At 36.9% G+C, this 20,990-nt stretch overlaps 3 protein-coding genes and 1 pseudogene across 3 annotated transcripts in view; 2 read left to right on the forward strand and 2 right to left on the reverse strand.

Annotated features, from left to right (window-relative positions):
* The window catches only part of LOC122694965 (interferon-induced very large GTPase 1-like), a 1,416,129-nt gene that overhangs the window by 499,170 nt on the left and 895,969 nt on the right, over positions 1-20,990 (forward strand). The window lies entirely within an intron of this gene.
* Positions 1-20,990, reverse strand: part of LOC122695260 (zinc finger protein 215-like) — a 462,760-nt gene that overhangs the window by 138,446 nt on the left and 303,324 nt on the right. The gene's annotated exons all lie outside the window — the stretch shown is intronic.
* LOC122695289 (olfactory receptor 2D3-like) lies at positions 10,217-11,185 on the forward strand. Its single transcript, XM_043905007.1, has one exon. It carries the CDS (start codon positions 10,262-10,264, stop codon positions 11,183-11,185), a length of 924 nt encoding a protein of 307 aa, XP_043760942.1. The 5' UTR covers positions 10,217-10,261.
* Positions 18,314-19,246, reverse strand: LOC122695173 (annotated as a pseudogene).

Here is a 20,990-nt window from a genome sequence, read left to right on the forward strand (position 1 = left end):
CCAGTGATATTACCTTTTGATTCTAAACTTCACAGCTAGTTGTCAGTCTCATCCCATGCTAACATCAAATACAGTCTTCTACAGGTCTTGGAGTCCTACGCTAGACTCTAAAAGTTCTAGTGAGAAGATATCAATGACTTTTTTTCCCCTGAAACTCTGATACTGGACCCTTGGCTTTTTGTTTCATTTCCTGCAGTCTCAAAATACTCCTATAGCCAATAGCACATGGGGGCGCTGTTGGCTCAGACAATAATGTGTGGGACCTCAGATTCCAGTAAATATGGTACATCTTCTGTATATCACGCAGTTTCTCTCCAAGGGTCATTGCCGGTAAGGGAACTGGAATGGAGAGGAACACTGCCCACATCAGAACTCTCAGGGCCTTTACCTGTGACACCAATATGCCACAGCTGCTCCCCCTCAGACATGCTCTCCCCTCTTCTGCAGATTTGACTTGCCAACACCCATCAGTCCTCTCTTTTGGAAAGTGGAAGAGAATCACTGACTATGAGAAGCAATCCTAGAAGGTGAAGATTGCTCTGTAGGGTGAAAGGATGCTTTTAGTCTTTGCTAGCTCTGCTGTAACCCTCTGTAAGAGCAGAGGCAGCATCACCGACAGACCTGTGGCTTCTAATCAACTCCCAGTCTGGTACACTGCCCTCATGAAAGTCAAATTTGCCACACCGACTTCCGACAATTCCAGCTTCTATGTCCATGACCTTTTGTGAGTACCCAGTGCTGTTCATTATATGTGACAAGGCCCTTGCTGAATTGAATGCATCGTGTAGAATGATCCTGCATGGGAGAATAAATCTGTGCAATACTAGATCCACCATGTACATAGATGTATATTGTTTTTAGATTATGTGAACCAGCATGCACCTATACAAGGAAACAAAATCCTGCTCCAGAGATTATTTGAGAAACTATGTTATAAACAACAGCAACTACTTACACATGCTGCTGCCTCACGACCATTCAAAAGCTCAGTCCATTACTTGCTCTTTTCTTTCCATTTAGTATAAGGGAAGTTGTAGCACATAATTGGAATGATTGTTGCAAAAGTGGCCATGGTTCACTTTGAGTTATAGAAAACTCAAACAGGATAAGAAAATACAGATACTTAAATACATTTTTAAAAGAAAACACCCACCTCTGACTGGATGCCAGACTATTGATGACTGTGCAGCAGAAAGTGAAGTTGCTCAGTTGTGTCCGACTCTTTGCGACCCCATGGACTGTAGCCCACCAGGCTCCTCCATCCATAGAGTTTTCTAGGCAAGAGTACTGGAGTAGGTTGCCATTTCCTTCTCCAGGGGATCTTCCCAACCTGGGGCTCGAACCCAGGTCCCCCACATTGCGGGCAGATGCTTTACTGTCTGAGCCACAGAATATAGATGAATTAAAGCATGTGAGAAACTAACAAGCTCCTGAAGTCACCACAATCTGGGAACTACTCATGTTTTCTAGAGAAAATAGTTTTCCAAGCCTTAAAAGAAATAAATTTCCTTTCATTATTCTACAGGTTGTATGACTGTTATTTTTGTGTTAAATCAACCCATATAATATTGCTTTCAATAGCACAGTTTATTTATGCAATGAATATCTAATTGATTTATTAACTAAATATTTATTGCGATCTCTTCTAGGTGCTGGATATATAGGACTGGACAGCTTAAAATTCCTATCCCCACTGAATTTACATTTTAGAAGAGGGTGATAAAAATGAATAAACAATAAAACACATAATATGTCTGATGGTGATAAGTGCTTTGAGAAAATAAAAGCAAGGAAAGGCAGGCTGCCGTTTTAAGCAGGTGGTCAAGAAAGACCTTTCTGAGAAGGTGATATTTCATTAAAGGACATCTTGTATCTTGTAGAAATCAACATTTGTGCTGTGACCAGAAGGTTGAGAAGAAAGAACCAACCAAGAAGAGATTTAGAGAGGAGTGTTTGGGCAGAGAAAACACAGAGTCTAAAAGGCTTGGATTGGAAAGAGTTTTTTTGCAATAAGGAGAGAAACAGATCAGAATGTTTGGAGGCTGATGAGTGACAGGGGGAGTGCAATGAATGAGGTCATAGACAGAAGCAGAGGGCAGATTGGTGGGGTGTTGGTATTAGCTTCCTAGGGCTGCCATAACAAATTTCCACAAACTCTGTGACTTAGAACAATAGAAATTCATAGTTCTGGAAGCGAGAAGTCTGAAGTTAAAGATATCTGCAGATTATGCTCTCTCAGAAGGCTCTAGTGGAGGAGACTTCCTTGGTTTGTGGAACCATAACTCCAGTCTCTGCCTTTGTCTTCAAAATGCCTTGCTCCTTCATTCTCTTTGTCTTCCTCTTTTCTGAAAAAGGAATCCTTCACTGGGTTTAGGGTCTACTAGCTCAGGATGATCTCATCTTGAGATTTCCCATAATTACTTCTGCAAAGAACTTTGTTCCAAAAAAGTCACATTCTGAGATTCCAAGTAAGCATCTTTTAGGGTGACACAATTCAATTCATTACAACCTTGGATGTCCTGGAAAAAAAGTGTTTGATTTTATGTTCAATAGAAAGTTATCCCAATATGCTTTTAAAAATTCCCTTTGAGCATTATATGGAGAATGGATTGTAAGTGGACAAGGATGGAAGCAAGAAAAGCAATCAGTAAGAGTGAGCTTTGCTCTGGTAACCCAGGAGAGAGATGATGGTCTTAACTAGACTTCTAGCAATGGAGAGGTAGAGGAGATGGTAAGACTTAGGAGTAGATAAGAAATAGAGATGGAAAAAGAGAGGAATGAAATGTCTCTGCCAAGGCTTTGAGCAATTGTGTGTATAATGAAGAGGACTCAAAACAGGGGGAGTTTGGTTGGAAAATTAAGAATTCTCCTTTAGAATTATTTATATAGTCCTGTATTATATGTTTAGTTCTCAAAGTCTTCTGTATTTGAATAGTTATAATAAAGCTTTCATTTAAACAGTCATGACATCTTAAATTGCATCTTGTACCTCTAGTTTTTTGTCCCATTAGCTGAAAATAATTAAAGCATTCTTAGTATAGCTGCAGACAGGGATTCTGAAATCTCCTGGCACTTTTTCGATTGGGAGGTATCATCAAAATAATGCAGCATATACGTATGTCAGCTGTATTTCACATGATTCATACCGTCATTATTGAAAACTATTTTAAAAATTCTGACAGAACTTGGAGACCTCAGAGTTCCTCAGACTGATCTGGAAAACAGTAGTGAAGAAATTGACATCAGGTAAGATTCAGGTATTTCAGTTTGTGATTACCATAAAAAATGCCCCAGGGTATCTGTCATTGTAGAAAGGTTAAAAAAAAAAAGAGGTAAAAGTGCAGGTTGCTCCAGGGAACGCCCTGTTTACAATAGCTCTTAGGATGTTAGGTCTAAAGACTTCCTTCAAGGAAAATCCTCCAGAGAAGTTTGAACTCTTAAAGAAAAGGCACATCTTGGCTTGGTATAGAATAAGACTTATAGCCCAGGTGATGTCCAAGCCTTCAGAATATTTTATAAACTGCAGTGGAGGTTGACTATTAGGATATGGATTAGCAGACTGCAGAAACCACAGCTTTCTTCATTCATTAACTTATCTCTTCATCACTGATCCCACCGTCCTGTGTTTGCCTCACGCACCCATCACCCAGGTGAGAGTGGGTAGGGTAACTATGGAGCATTGATTCTCTTAGGGAGTCTGAAATCTCGAGTCTGTTCTTTGGAATTGGGCTTTGCCTTTCACTCTCCTGTTCCTCTCTCTTTTCAACCCGGTTTCCAGAGAGAATACTTGCTCATCTTTTGCAGCTTCTCCTGAATAACGGCCTCATGAATTCTTTTCCGCAACTCCAAGGAGGAGGATTAAGCTATTAACCGGGGATACTAGAGTGATTGCAAGGCTGTGGATACCCACTGCCTCAGAGGCAAGAGATGAGAGTGAAGAGGTAGGCAGAAAATAGAGAACAAAAGATTGAGTGAAAGATTACTTATTTTCTGCATACAAAACAATTTGTTTTTATTAGAGATATAAAATCACATAAAAATGGAAAGAAAAAATTTATATAATCCCATCACCCAGAAAGACACACATATGAACACCTTGGCCAGGCAAATTTTTAAATATAAAATATTTTTATAATTCACATTTCATCTTAAATATTTTGCAAAATTTTGATATTAAATAATTTTACAGTTTTTCAGGGACTGCATAGTATTCCATCATTTGGATGTTCTATATTTGATTTTTTGAGAATATTTCTTCTTTTAAAGAGTTGTACTTATAATACTGTAACAAAATCCTCACAGATTTATTTTATCCATATTGTTTTTTGATGAAATAGTATTATATTTATTCATGACAAAATAGTAAGTCTGAATTTACTTTATCAAAGTATACTGCTCATTTTAATGCATTTTCTCTATGTTGACAAATTACCCATTATGCAGGTTTTAATATTTTTGTTTCCAAAGAAACAAGAACTTCATTATCATTGAATACTACAAATTTTAAAAATTCATGCCAATGTGATGGTCAAAAAGACATCTAATTTTAATGTGCTTTTTCTTGTATTGAGATTGAAATTTACTAATTATGAATTGTCAACTCATGTATATACCTTTTTCCTATAATATTTGTAATTTATTTTCTGGTAATCATTAGACTTTTTATACTAATTATAAAATTAATATCAAGAATATTAATCCTTGATCTCCTACATTTGCTAAAGTTAATTTTTCCATGTTGTTGTTTACTTTCAAATTTTGTTTTGTGAATGTGAATGCATTAAAAACTTTTCCCCAGCCTTACTGAGGTATAACTGACAAAAATTGCATATATATTGCATATATTTAAGGTACACAATGTGAGGTTTTGATGTATGTAAACATTGTGAAATGATTACCAAAATCAAGTTGATTAATATATTTGTCTCCTCACAGTTACTTTTGGGGGGGGAGAAAAATTAAAATCTATTCTCAGCAAATAAGTGTACAGTACAATATTATTAACCATAGTCACTGTGCTATATATCAGAGCTTCAGAACTTACTCATCCTGTCTGATTGAAACTTTTTACCCTTTTATCAACATTTTCTTATTTTCCCTACTTGCCAGTGCCTGGTAACCACTATTCTACTCTTTGCTTCTATGAGATCAATTTTTCAGATGCCACGTACAAATTAGGACATAAAGTACTTGTCTCTCTGTCTCTGGTTTACTTCAATTGCATAATGTCCATCAGGTTCATCCAAATTGTCACAGATGGCAAAATTTCCTTCCTCTTTAAGACTGAATAATATTCCATTGCATATGTGTGTGGGGGTCTGTATCACAATTTCTTCATCCAATCACCCATGAACAGATTCTTAGGCTCTTTCCATAATCTTGGCTATTGTGAATAATGCTGTAACGAACTTGGGAGTGCAGATGCCTCTCTGAGATGCAAATTTCACTTCTTTTGATCATATATCCAGAAGTGGGACCACTGGATCATTTGGTAGTTCTGTTTTTAATTTTGAGGGGAAATTCCATACAGTTTTTCAAATTGCTTCCCACCAACAATGTAAGTGTCCCCTTTTCTCCGAATTCCATCAAAATGCATTGTCTTTTGTCTTTTTAATAGTAGTTCTCCTGATAGGTGTGAGATTATTTGTCATTGTGGTTTTATTTATATTTCCCTGATGATTAGTGATACTGAGCCTCTTTTCATATCCCTGTTGGCCATTTGTATGCCTTCTTTTGAGAAATATCTATTCAGTTCTTTCACCTTAAAATCAGGTTATGTTTTTTCTTGCTATTGTCCTGTTTGAATGAATGTGTAAGATTAAAATTGAAGTAAACTAAGTTAGGTTTTTTTATAGTTTGCAATTCTGTTGTAATGCTCAGAAAGGTATTCTACTACATGAGACCAATGGATAGTTACCTTATTTTTAAATGTTTAAGGTTATTTATATGTGTGTGTCCACGTGTAATGAACAGACACATATCCTTCACCCTTCTGTAGTGTTTTCTTTGTAGTGAGTGAAGTGGACACATTTCAGTTGCTTGTCAACTCTAGGCATACCTCAGAGATACTATGGGTTCAGTTGCAGACCACTGCAATAAAGTGAGTATTGCAATAAAGTGAGTCCTGTGAGTTTTTTGGCTTCCCAGCACATATAATAAAAGTTATATTTACACTAAATATACTAAAGACTATTAGGGGTACCATGACATTATGTCTAAAAAAACAATGTACATGCCTTAATTTAAAAAATACTTTATTACTAAAAATGCTAACCATTATCTGAATCTTCAGCAAGTTATAATCTTTTTGCTAGTGGAAGGTTTAAAATATTGCGAGAATTACCAAAACACGATACAGATGCACTAATGCTTTCAGAAAAAAAAAATGGTGCAAGTGGACTTGCTCAACTCAGAATTGCCACGAATCTTCAATTTATTTAAAAAAAAAATGCAGTATCTGCAAAGCATAGTAAGGTGAAGTGCAATAAAAAAAGGTATGCCTGTGGTCAATCATTTCAGCATGATTTGCTGAATAATATGTGCTTTACTGACTTATCAGAAGCATTTACACAATTCTTGCACAGCCTTTGAAGGTTCTAATTTTTATTCTGATCCGGTGATATATCTTTCAGCTTTTACATTATTCTAATATTATCTTCATTGTTACAATTTATATTGTTTGTACTGTATTATCATTGTAATTCCTTCAGGTTTTTCATTTTAAATAATTTAAATTTTCTTCTTTACTTAGAAAATGCAGGCTGCATTGTACAAGTCAAAGAGTATAGATAAGGTTAAAAAATAAAAGTGTGATCTCAGTCACTTGCCCTGCTCCCTCGAGAATTCTACTTTCTGGGGATAATCACTGTTAACAAATTAATTTCTATTGATCAACAAATCATGTATACAAATTATTCTTCTATAGCACAATAGACTTTGTAAGAATCTTTAAATATGGTTATTTTTATTTTTTATGTTTGAATTTTGAGAAAAAGCTAGGTTCTAATGTCAGACTTATATGACAATAATTTCTCTTTTAGACTTTCAGCAATAAAGGAGCTTTTAAATAGCTATTTGTATATTTTATTATCTCAAACTCTAATAAATTAGATGATCAAACTATCAAAACTGGTTAATGCATTTGAATCTTATTATTAAGTATTTGACATTTTATTCACTATTCTCTTCACTTTCATATATGTTTGGAAATTTCCATAGTAAGACTTTCAAAAAGAGAGAAAAACATGACTAAATCAAACTATTAAGTTTGTCTTTGTCCCTTCATTCCACATACTTAGAAGCCTCTCCATCCCCTATCATATTTGGCCTTAACATTGAATTTTGCTAGCAACACAGATCCAGTTCCAAAGGATGAACAAAGGGCAAAAGAAGGAAAAGTGTAAAAGCAGGGAGAAGCAGCATTTTCCTCACTCAGGCATAGCAGCCATGTGTTACTATGCTTTGTCCTTCATTTTCCTAATCTTTCAGTTACTTCTAGATTATAATCCCATTACTGTAATGGGATATTATATATAATATTATGGGCTAGCTTCGTTTACTGTCCTAATTTCTTTAAATGCTTTGTATGTTATTTAATGTTTACATAAGCACTATAAGATATGCATTATTAATCTCATCATTTTGCAGATGAGGAAAGCAAGGCACAGAAAAGCCAAGTAATTTGCTATTAGTCACATATCAACCAGAAAAACTAGGATTTAAACCCTGTAGTTTAGCTACCGAGCCCCAACTGCCCATCAGTGAGTTATGCCGTCTCCTGACAAATGGCAGCAGCCCATGAGCAGTTGACTCTCACTATAGGAGAAATGACTGTGGAAACACACATATGCCACAAATATACATGTATACACAGATACTCACACCCATTCACACTCCATTTAAAAGATTAAAATGAGGTATCACATACAAAGTCTGACAATTTGCCTATATATGTATTTATGCTATACAGTTATATACAATTGATTTTGTAAGTCCTTTATAGTTAAGAATAATTTTAAAATTCTGTTAAACTGTTTGCAAATATTTTCTCAGATTTATTTATTTTAAATTTTGTTCAGAGTGGCATTCACTCATAGCATCCTGATATTCTTAAATTGCCAGTTTTGTGGGCATTTTTCTTTATGATTTCTTTCTCTTTGTGTGTATGTATGTGTGTGCTTGTTTAGGGAAGTTTTTACTACCCAAAGATTGAATAGACCAATAGATAGATAAATCAAAAAAATAGATAGACTATCTAATTACATAGAAAATTAAAGTGTTTTTAAAAATTAGATAATTCAATTGGGATTAATTATTGCTTATACTTATATGTATGTATAAATATGCTTATATAAACATATACATGTAATATTCTAAAGTGAATATCCAATTGTTCTATATCTTTTACTAAGTGATACACTTCAGATGCCACATTTGTCAAATATAAAATTTTCATATATACTAGAAAATATTTCTGTTCTATAATATATTTATTGGTCAAATGCTTTATACTGGTTCAGTATATACAATATTAATAAGCATGGAAAATTTTATTACATATTTTATATCTGGTTGGGTATGTTTCCTCTACTCCATCATTTTTCTTTTCCACACCTCATTTTCTACTATAAAATTACTAATCTAGAAGAAATTAAAAATAAGCTTATTAAATTCCATTACAAAAATCTTATGTGAATTTGGTTGGAATTTCAATCAATTTATGGATTAATTTGGATGAAATGAACATCTTTACAAGATTATGTTCTATGTAAGTCAGACACAACTTAGCAACTGACTGAATTGATGCATAAAATTAATCTGCCTATTCATTTCTTCAAATATAATGTTTCCTGGTTTTCTTCACATAGGTCTTTGAATGTTTTTTAACTGTATACTGTTAAGTTTAGTGACTGTGAAGGAATTCTTTTTTTTTTTTACTAAAATTTCTACTTATTTTTCACTTACTCATCTTACTAAGCTTGCTTTAGATCCCTTTGAGCTTTTTAAAGATGTACAATTAGAGATCTGCAAATAATCTTTGTCAGTTTTCTCAATATCTTTCCGTGAATTCTCTCTATTGTCCTTTAGGCAGGACACCTCAAAATGCTTTAAAATATGTTCCAGTATGCCTGTTATTTGTGGGCCTATAAATATGAGTTTGAGTTCACTCTGGGAGTTGGTGATGGACAGGGAGGCCTGGTGTGCTGCAGTTCATGGGGTTGAGAATAGTCAGACACAACTGAGCGACTGAATTGAACTGATAAATAGCTCTGCCATAGTGGATGAGCTCTAAAACCCTTAAAACGGAGAAAGTCTGTGGATTTATCTTCAAGGAGTGGAGAGAACTGGGCTGAACCTTAACCTTCTTTACAACCAGTTTTTTAGTAAGAAAGGAACATAATCGCAGGATATAGAAAGGGTGACAAAGGCTTAGAGGAGCCAGTTTGAAAATTTCTCTGAGTCTGTTTCATCTTCTGTATTTGGGAGATAATAATAATTAATTCATGGAATTAAGATTTAAAATTAAAAGGATAAAGAAACAATAATGACTGGCCCCAGGAAATTGCCTGACATACAATAATTAGTATTATTCTTGCCAAAGGGCTTTGTGCAAAGAGAGAGAAAAGAGTGTGGAGAACAGAATAGGGCATATTGAGAGGACACCACAGAGAGGCAGCTGTTTTTACTGATGCACCTCAGCGTCCTCTTCACAATGAGAACAAATGACAGGTGAATTTAAGGGCCAGGATTACAAACAACAATACCTTCCTTTAACTTCCTTTTCCAGGCTTCAGAGCACTTGTTTAGGATTACTTTGTAAATATAAAGACAAAAATCTGCCTTCACAAATGTTATCAGTTTGCAATATAAAAATCTAACAGGTTTAAAGCAACTGCAGTATGTTTGTTTCCCAAGCTTATATAAAAGGAAGGATGTACTGTGAGCAGTCCTTATATTCTTCTCAGAACTATGTGTAGTCCAGCCAAGGCTCGGTCATCTAGTATATTCAAGATGATTGCTGGCTCTCTGGTTCTACTGAAAGATTCAAGGGCAGAGAAAAATCAGAAATAGATTTCAACTGTCAGAACTACCAAGCAAAAAGAAAACTCTTCTAACATATGGAAGCAGATAAGAGTTGGAAGTCAATGGCCCAGTTTTGTATATTGATTGATAAAATACTTGTTACTCATAGTTTTTAACTGATCAATATGTGTGTGCTTTTTTTTTCTTGGTGCTGACCTATAAAGAGTATTAAATATTCATGGGAGAAGCAAACCAAACATATGTGACTGAATTTGTCTTCCTGGGCCTTTCACAGGACCCACACACACAAGTCCTGCTCTTCTTCCTTTTTCTGATCATCTACCTGCTGACTGTGCTGGGAAACCTGCTTATTGTTGTGCTCATTCACATAGATTCCAGGCTCCACACACCCATGTACTTTTTCCTTAGAAACTTGTCCTTTGCTGATCTCTGTTTCTCTACTACTACAGTTCCCCAGGTGCTAGTCCACTTCCTGGTCAAAAGGAAAACCATTTCCTTTGCTGGATGCTCAACACAGATAGTTGTTCTACTTCTGGTTGGGTGTACTGAGTGTGCTCTGCTGGCAGTGATGTCCTATGACCGGTATGTAGCTGTCTGCAAGCCCCTGCGCTACACCACCATCATGACACATTGGGTATGTGCCCAGCTGGCCATAGGGTCCTGGGCCAGTGGAGCATTCGTGTCTCTGGTGGACACCACATTCACGTTGTGTCTGCCCTACCGAGGCAACAATATCATTAACCATTTTTTTTGTGAACCTCCTGCCCTCCTGAAGCTGGCTTCTGCAGACACCTACAGGACAGAAATGGCCATCTTTGCAATGGGTGTGGCCATCCTCCTAGCTCCTGTATCCCTGATCCTGGTCTCCTACTGGAATATCATCTCCACTGTGATCCAGATGCAATCTGGGGAGGGACGGCTCAAGGCTTTCTCTACCTGTGGCTCCCATCTCACTGTTGTTGTCCTCTTCTATGGCTCAGCAATATTTGCCTACATGAGACCCAACTCCAAGATAATGAATGAAAGAGATAAAGTGATTTCTGTTTTCTACTCAGCAGTCACACCCATGCTGAACCCCATCATTTATAGTCTGAGGAACAAGGATGTCAAAGGGGCTCTCAGGAGGGTGACTGCAAAATAGTTTTTTTGAATGTGGGAATCTCTGATTTTGATGACAGTTTTAGGGATGTGGAGAGAAGTGACTTTATTATAAAATTTCCCCATTTTCATTCCATTCCTACATTTCTTTTTTCTTATCCTATTTTCCCACATGTCTTCTCAAATAAGTTCAGCATATTGCCTAATCAAAGCAAGGGACCTTGGTAGACACAGGAAAGTAATATAGAAAGGAAAAGAAGGGAGGAAAATATAGAAAGAAAGGAAGGAAGGAAATGAAAAGTTGATGAATAAACAGTCACTACTCTGCAAGCCCATACAAGCTAATAAGGAAATCAAAACAAGTAGACAACTGGACATCAAAAAAACAAAGAAGCAAACAAAACTATCACAAATACAAGAATGTATTTCTGGCAAATGGATTCATTTTCTTCATTGAAAATGCATGCACTTGCATGCATTCATCAAATATATTTTGAATATATCATATATTTCAGGTATATTTCTGGAAGATCAGGCTATAGATGTAAAAAAAAGTAAAGTCTTGATGGTGTTATATTTCTAGCATAGCTTAAAATTCTCATTTTAACAATATCTGAAATTTTAAAGGGAGAATATTTAATGAACAGCAAATGGCAGAATTTTTCTAAGAGTATGTATATGTTAAGAAAATAATGAGCTATAAAGATGAAAGTAAGACAGAATCTAGACTGAAAAACACTCTTTTTTGTACTGAAGAATTTGCCCATCATGTAATTCTGAAAATGTTGAATATGGAAAATTTATAAGACAGTAATAGATAATGAGGATGAAGTTAAGAAAATGAGAACTGTGGCACTACTTTATGCCTTGGTAAGACATTTATAATGCAGACCATAGTTTTACATATTATGACTTAAAATGATTCCTAGGTTGTTTTTTGAAAATATTGCTCAGTACACGATGGAGTAGGGAAGTTGATCTTAGGATTCTCCATTTGTAATGAGTCCCAAGTGATTCTTAAGCACACTAAAAATTGTACACTGCATTTTAGGTAATGGAATGGCTTTTGTAGAAGCCAATTGTGTAATTATTTGCTTAACATCTGAGTCATCCATTAGGCTGCAAATTCCACGGCAGTAAAAATTGTGACTGCTTTGTTGATCTCTACATTATCATTTATAGTAAAGTATCCAGCCATTGTTATTGCTCAAGAAACATTGTTTTCGAATGAATGGATAAAGCTAGAGTTTAAAAGAGAGATATGGGCTAGAGAAATCGATCTTCAAGTTTACTGTATATATTTGCAAGTGAAATTTGACATATCTCAAGATATGTGCCAAAGGTTTTAATCAGAAAACCAAGCTTATGCATTGCAATCTTGAAGGAGTTATATTAAAATGCAAATTCTTGGTCCTATTATAGACCACGGGGTGGCAAAGATGGAGGCAATACAGATGTTTTGTAACAATATCCTAAGGCAAATCTGAAGTGCAATTGTGGATGAGATGTGATGTTCAAGAAAGATAGTGGGAAAGAATCCAAGACAGAACCTTGCAGTTACCAACATTTCAAGGTGGAAGTATAGCCAATCAAGTCTGAGGCAGCAAGAATCAGAGAAACAGATGGAGGGTCAGATGTGGTGAGAGGAGTGACCGTCCAGGAAAGATTTCTCAAATGACTCAGAGTTTTATGTATTACTGATAAAAGCCTATTGAATTTGTCAATTTGGTCACTACTGACCTTGGCAAAGATTATTACAGCAGAATAATTGAATGGCATAATTATAGACTTTTGGAAATCATACAGAATCAATTTGTGAGGAGGCAACTTTTAAGTTGAAAACTGAAGGATATAAGAGTCAACCAGATAAAGGTGTGATGGGGGGTGGTGGTAAAAGGCTAGAGTCCTTTTCTTTTTACTAAGAGAGGCTTTTCTCACCCTTAATATAACAAAAATATTCTATGTCATCTTCCAATTCTAGTTCTAGTTTTGATACCCCAAATCTGGATTCACCTTTTGGTGGGTGTCAAGTCAAAAGACACAGCTAAGGCAAAGTCAAGAGAAGGAAGGATTTTTTGTTTTTCTTGCCTTTTCTGTATTCTTTTGCTCCCTTAAGATCATTAATTACTGAGACCTGCTCAAGGGCTAGCAATATGGCCCGACTTAGACCACAAAATGTTTTAGGTGAAAAATGCCTGCTTCCTATGTCAAGGAAGCCATGCCTGGTTCTCTTTATACAGTGATCCCCTACCTAATCTGCTTACAGTTTTCCTTTATGTAAAATAATACTATTTGCTTTAGCATAGTAGTCAGCAAACTTTTTCTGTAAAGGGGTAGAAACTAAATATATTTAGGTTTTGCAGGCCACACTGTCCCATCACAACTACTATTGCCGTGGGACAGCAAGTCATAGACAATACAAAGATGAATGTGGTCCCATAAACTTCCCCAGGTGTGTTTATCAATCCCTGTTCTAACAGATAAATCTAAAATCTCAGTGGTTTAACAAGCAGAAGCTTATTTTTCACTTATACAAATTCTAGTTGAGAGATGGAGTGGAAGATGTATAGACCTAGGTTGACAGAAGTTCTGCTATTTGCAGGTTTCATGGTTATCTTGCATGTCAATATCCAGAAAAATGAAGATTAAAAGGTTTTTCATTGGTAGGTTTTGTGCCTGAGAAGGAGCACACATCATATTCCATTGGTTGAAGTTCAATCACATGGTCCCATATATGCACAGAAAGAAGAGGGACATGAACCTGGGGTGGACAGCCTGACATTAGACTGTGTTTTAACCATTAGATCTTTAAAAAATCTAGAATTTATTTTAGGAGAATATATATATATTCATGTATTATGAATTAATATGGTACTATTTCCCTAAATATTTAGCCATTTTTTCTAGTATGGTTACTCATCTTTTCCCATTAATATCAAATACACCATAAAATATACTAAATTTCAATATGAATATTGCATATTTATCAGCTGCTACACTTTGTTATATTTCAATTACTATAGTTTTAGTTGGTAGGACATCTCTCTTATATATCATCTATTCTACAATTTTCTACCTCTTAGCTTATCCAAATTCACTTTTAAAAATGCCATTAAAGTTTTGATAGTTATAACTTTGAATTTATAGGTTATTTAGCAAAAAACTAATATATTGTGTTTAAATAAAATAGTAATCTTTGTATGTACAAACATAGCATGTTCCTCTATATCATCAGTGAAGATATATACAGGCACTTACATGCATATACATTGCTATTATAGAGACTATTCTATATTCATACCTCAATTTTTATGGAGAAGAAGCTATGACACACACATAGCAGAGTCCATGCTCTCATGGAATTTTCATTTTGGAAAGCGGAAACAGAGAGTGAGCAGGTAAACCAAGGTGTAAGAAAGTTTTACATAATGATAAATACAATGAAAAATATTAAAACACAGTGTGTGATAATGCCTTTTGGTTTGGGTGCATGACACTTTAATCGGTAACCTTTTTGAAAAGTTAAGATTTTTAAGATGTGAATGACAAGAAGTAGTAAGACAAGCAGATTTGACAGAAAAACATCACAGGCTAGGAGAATAGCTACTAACTGGCTCTAAAGCAGAAATAATTTTGAACCGTGTAATGGACAATAAGAAGGTCAAAGGAGTTAGAGTGAATGTAAGAGAGCACAGATTCAAATATGGACTGGGTAGACACAGCAAGATCATGTGTATCCTTCTTGAAAAGTGAAATGCTCTGATATGTTTATGATGGTCAATCTTAAACCATCATAAATAGTTTAAGGAAGGAGAAAGGGAGAAAGCAGATTATAGAGGGACAAAAATGGAAATAAGAAATAGCTATTGTGGAATAATAGGCAACAGATTATGGTGACTGGACTAAGATGCTTTGGGGAGAGACTGCAACAAGTGCCCACATTTGGAATGTATTGTATAGATGAAACCAGCAGGATTTACTGGAGTCAATAAGCAAAAAGAGAAAACAATGTCTATTATTTGTTGTACTATAAATGGTAGCAGCACAGCATATTTAAGCTACTAAAGAATAAGTGTGTATCTGTATGTTCATGTGAGTCCTCCTTTTCAGCATAAATACATATCTGTAGACTCACACATCTATACATGTCAAACATACCTTTTACAAGTGTAAGGATATTTCAATATAACCTTGAGATAATGGAAAACCAGTCTTGTTTGTGTGCTTGTTTATCATGAAATAATAAACATAGCTGTTTACTTGCAACCTTTGCTGATGCCTTGTTTTTCTCTTTTACTCATTTTAGTACTTTTGGAATTTTAGGCAGCATTAAAAAGTCTCCATGTCAAAAACAAAACAAGCAAAAATAAACAAATAAAAAACATCTGTTGGAGTGTCCAGACAGGGGAGATTCCATGATGGCTGATGCTTGGAAAAAGGAGGAGTGAACATGATGCAAATACATTCAAACCACTACTAATGTGGGCATTAAACTAGGCTGCTAACATGATCTTTTAAGAAGGTCGTGTGTGCATGCTCAGTCGCATTCAACTCTTTGTGACCCACTGGACCATAGCCCAGCAGGCTCCTTTGTTTATGGAATTTTCCAAGCAAGAATACTGGAGCAGGTTGCCGTTTCCTCCTCCAGGGGATCTTCCCGACCCAGGGATTGAACCTGTGTCTCCTGCATCTCCTGCATTGGCAGGCGAATTCTTTACCACTGAGCCACCTGGAAAACCCTTTTAAGAAGGTCAGTTGGTCTAAAATTTGTACAAAACTCAAGTCCCTGACCCTGATAACTACATCTCATCAGCTGTATGGTCCTTGCTTAGGCTTCCCAGTTGAAACTTTCTTTTTTGGGACCTTATATTGGTTCAATATGGATTCCTCCAAGTCAGAGGTCACGTCTGAAGTTTGCAAAACCTCCCTCCCCATTTAACACTGTAGTTAATTGGGAAAACAAAGAGTAAATTTTAAATACAATGTGATCAAATAACAAATGCTGGAGAGGGTGTGGAGAAAAGAGAACCCTCCTACACTGTTGGGGGGAATGTAAGTGCAGCCACTATAGAAAACAGTATAGAGATTCCCCCAAAAGAGAAAAATTGAATTACCATATGATTCAGCAAGCCCACTCTTGGGCATCTATCTGGACAAAACTACAAGTCAAAAAGATACATGCACCCCTTTGGTCATACCAGCACTATTCACAATAGCCAAGATGTGGAAATAAACTACGTGCACATTAACAGATGAATGGGTGAAGTTGCGGTATAGGTATATAATGGACTACTACACAGCCATAAAAAAGAATGAATTAATAATGAAGTATAATTACAATATTTAATTATGATATGAATAACTATAATTAAACAATTATATTGAATACAACTAGTATATTTTATTGATTTAATTATATACTTGATTTAATATTAATAATTAATTATAATTATCACATGCTGTGCTTAGTTACTCAGTCATGTCTAACTCTTTGTGACCCCATGGAGTTAATTAACAACTAATGAATTAATTCATTCTTTTTATGTCTGAGTAGTATTCCACCATATATATGTGCCATACCTTCATCTGTTCATCTGTTAATGGGCATTTAGGTTACTTCCATGTCTTGGCTATTGTGAGTAGTGCTGATACGAACATAGGGTGCATGTATCTTTTTGACGCAGTTTTGTCCAGATAGGCGTCCAGGAGTGGAATTGTTGGAGCATATGGTAACTCAATTTTTTTTTTTTTTTAAGAACCACTATACTGTTTTGTATAGTGGCTACACTAACTACATTCCCCCCAACAGTGTAGGAAGGTTCTCTTTTCTCCACACCCTCTCCAGCATTTGTTATTTGATCATATTGTATTTAAAATTTACTCTTTGTTTTCCCAATTAACTACAGTGTTAAATGGGAAGAGGAGTTTTTGAAAACTTGGGACAGGACCTCTGACTTGCAGGAGTCCATACTGAACCAATATAAGGTCCCAAAAAAGAAAATTTCAACTGGGAAACCTAAGCAAAGACCATACAGCAGGGACAAGGACCTTGAGTTTTGTACAAATTTTAGACCCACTAACCTTCTTTAAAGGGTGGTTATAGGAAGATGGGGGCTTCACTGATGGCTCAGATGGTAAAGAATCTGACTGCAGTGCAGAGGACTGGGTTTGATCGCTGGGTCAGGAAGATCCCCTGGAGTAGAGAATGGCTACCCACTCCATTATTCTTGCCTGGAGGATTCTATGGACAGAGGAGCCTGGTCGAACTACACAGTTCATGGGGTCACAAAGAGTTGAACATGACTGAGTGACTAACACTTTCACTTTTGGAGACTTGAGTTCAATCCCTTGGTCAGGAAGATCCCCTGGAGAAGGCAGGTGGCAACCCACTCCAGTGTTCTTGCCTGAAAGATACCATGGACGGAGGAGCCTGGTGGGCTACAGTCCAAAGGGTCGCAAAGAGTTGGATATGACTGAGCAGCCAAGCCCAAGCACATAACAGGAACATGGATGGAAATAGAGATCATCATACCAAGTGAAGTAGGTCAGAAAGAGAAAGAAGAATACCATAGAATATCCCATATATGTGGTATCTAAACTATAACACAAAGGAACCTACTTACAAAATAGAAACAGACTCACAGACACAGAGAACAGACTTCTGGTTGCCAAGGAAGAGGAAAGGAGGAGGAGGGATAGACTAGGAGTTTGGGGTTAGCAAATCAAACCATTACACATGGAATGAATAAACAACAAGGTCTTACTGTATAGCAGAGGAAGTTATATTCAATATCCTGAGATAAGTCATAATGGAAAAGAATATAAAAATGAGTGTGTATATATATATGTATATAACTGAGTCATTTTGCTATATAGAGAAAATGAATACAACATTGTAAACCAAATATAATTCAATAAAAACAAATAAGTGAATAATTAAATAAATACAGTCTCATACATATCTCATAAATTACTTCACAGAAAGACAATTTAAAATAGCATTTGACAAGTAAAGCTACATTCTTCATTTTTCTATTAAAAGATATACTCTCCACTATGGTGGAGTCATACTTTGTCATAAGTATTTCACTTTTAGCAGAAAACTTCTGACTTTGAGGAGGAATGAATTTTGGTGTCAAGCTATAAGCTCTCCCAAGATGGTGAAGTGTGTTCACAGCATATATTTTCGTAGGACCCTCCTCAAGGCCCCCATGACCTCTTTATTCCTCAGGCTGTAGATGAGGGGGTTCAGGGCTGGGGTGACAATCGTGTAGAAGACAGAGATGATGTTGTCCTGCTTGGGGCTGTGGAGGGAACTGGGCAGAACATACATGAATGTGGCAGCTCCATAGAACATCCCGACCACAGTCAAGTGGGAAGAGCAGGTGACCAGGGCTTTCTGCCTCCCTTCATTTGAGGGCATGTGGAGCACAGTAAGTAGGATTAGTGTGTAGGAGGCAAGAATAGCAACAACAGGTGGAATCAGGAAGGTCACACCAGTCACATACAACATGAGTTCATATCTAGAGGCATCTTCACAGGCCAACTTCAATAGAGGTGGAATTTCACAGAGTAGGTGGTTGATATTCCGGGACATGCAGAAAGGGAAGTGCATGGTATACAGGATATGACATCATGCATTCAAGGAAGCCAGGACCCAGGGTGTGGACACCATGAGCCAGCAGACCCTTGGCCTCATGAGGACCATGTAGTTAAGAGGATGACAAATGGCCACATACCTGTCATAGGCCATGAAGGCCAGTAGGAGGTCCTCTGCACCACCCACTGTCAGTGCCAGAAACATCTGAAAGGCACAGCCCCCAAAGGAGATGGTGTTTTCACTGAGCAGAAAATCTATGATGGCCTTGGGAGTGACAACAGACGTGAAGAGGAGGTCCATGAGAGAGAGCTGCCCGAGCAGGAGGTACATGGGCACATGGAGCCAGACATCCACTGTGATGACCAGGAGCAGCAGGCCATTGCTGGTGAGGGCCAGCATGTACAGGACTATCATTGTAGCACAGAGCAGCTCAGGAGACCCACTGTCATTCAGAATCCCCATCAATATGAAGCCACTTCCCAGGGTGGAGTTCCAGTGCTCCATTCTGTGTTGTTTCTTTAGTTGCCTAGAACCAAGTAGATTCTTGGTGAATTTTTGTTATGATGGCTCCATAGTTTTGTAACATCAGAGGCCCTGTAGGATGGCCAATCCAATGGTAACTGATTTTTCCTCTTGATCTCTCAATTTCTGACTCTTTATATCTTGATAAGAAGAACCCATCTAGTTGGAGAATAAGCATCACAGTAATAGCTAAACAGTAAGAAGTCACTACATGAGAATATTATTCAGGATCTAAAACCGAAATATGTATCTCCCCAGAAAGATCAAATCACCTCCCTTCTAACAATAAAGCAATATTCTGACATCCATGCTTCTGATTTTTCTGGTACTTAGGTTTTAAGTATAATGTTTAATCAAATGATTTACATACCCAGTCAGTGTTCTGCATAGGCCTATTTTGAAAACGGAATACTAAAACAGGTACAGAAATGTGATTTCAATAAAGCACCTCAATATACTTCCCCAAATAACTTATGTTCACTTTGCTTACAGCGTTCAAAACTGTAGTCACAGCCTCATTAGAAGAGACAGAGTATGTCCGACTTAGTTCACTGGACCAGGCTCTCACTCTATGAGCCTAAGAGGGAAGGGATGATAGACTGTCTGAAACTAGAGACTGGTGAGTTTGAGGTACTGTCACTATTAAAGCTAAACCTTTAGGATTAATGAAAAAAAAAAAAAGGAGTCATTTTTAAACAGGTTATGATAAAATGTCAGCCTGAGATTACTTAGAAATATGACAAAAAAATAAGGACCTACTCAGGAAATTCAGATTGTTTGTTTTGGGCAGAAGTGGTAAAAGATGTCAGAAGCAAAAGAGTTTGTGTTGTATGTTGTAATCAGGCTCAATAATCCTAGCTTCTTGCACCGTATCCAGATCCCCTTCTCCCTCCTGCAGGGCCAGGGTATCCACACAAGACTGAGGAGCCACAAAGAGGAGGAAGATGAGTTCCTGTTCTGGAAGCTGCTCTTGGGGTGTGGTACCCAATCTCAGGGAGAAAACCAAAGAGGGATCTGAGGTTGACAGAAATCAGCCTCATGCATCTTAGGAACCGGACAGATAAATCCAACTCTGAACATAGGAATCTGTAAGTGAAACATATTTCTCTAAGTCATTTCCCTCTACAGTGTCACAGATTTGACATTTACTGGTTTCTATTAGTCCCTATGGGGTTTACAGGATTTTAATGGTAAAAAGGTGTTAGAGCATGTGATAGACCTATCAGGTGCTTTTTAAAGTTCCTTTGGAGGCATTTATTATAATCTAAGTGTAAATACGTTCATCAGAAGCCAGAAAAGGTACACGGGGTCTGAAGACAGGTCCTGATGTTTTCACCAGGAAGTAGATACCCTGGCCTGGGATGTAGCATAGAATCTTCCATCAGTCCTCACTGATTCCTCTTCATTTTTAGAAAGCCAAGAATAGAGGGAGTTGGGATGAGGTATAGAGCCCAAGCACCAGAGATCCTAGAAGACAGAGTAGCTGAGGTTCTTAGGTCTGCACTGGGTGTCATCTTTTAAGAGGCTGCACACATCCCTGAAAGTGAGACAATATTCTTACCTCAGGTGGTTGAGAAACCCAGCTGCCTAACCACACTGACTACCCAGGGGATTGTTTGAGGGTCAAGGAAGATCTAGTAGAAAAGGAGAAGGAAGGGGACTTCCCTGGTGGTCCAGTGGTTAAGATTCTGCACTTCTACTGCAAGGAGCAAGGGTTCAAGGCCTG

This window comes from Cervus elaphus, chromosome 1, assembly GCF_910594005.1.
Source record: "Cervus elaphus chromosome 1, mCerEla1.1, whole genome shotgun sequence".
NCBI classification, from domain to species: Eukaryota; Metazoa; Chordata; class Mammalia; order Artiodactyla; family Cervidae; genus Cervus; species Cervus elaphus.

Coding starts and splice junctions, on each gene's coding strand:
- LOC122695289 (XM_043905007.1), top strand. CDS start 10,262: ATGGGAGAAGCAAACCAAACATATGTGACTGAATTTGTCTTCCTGGGC.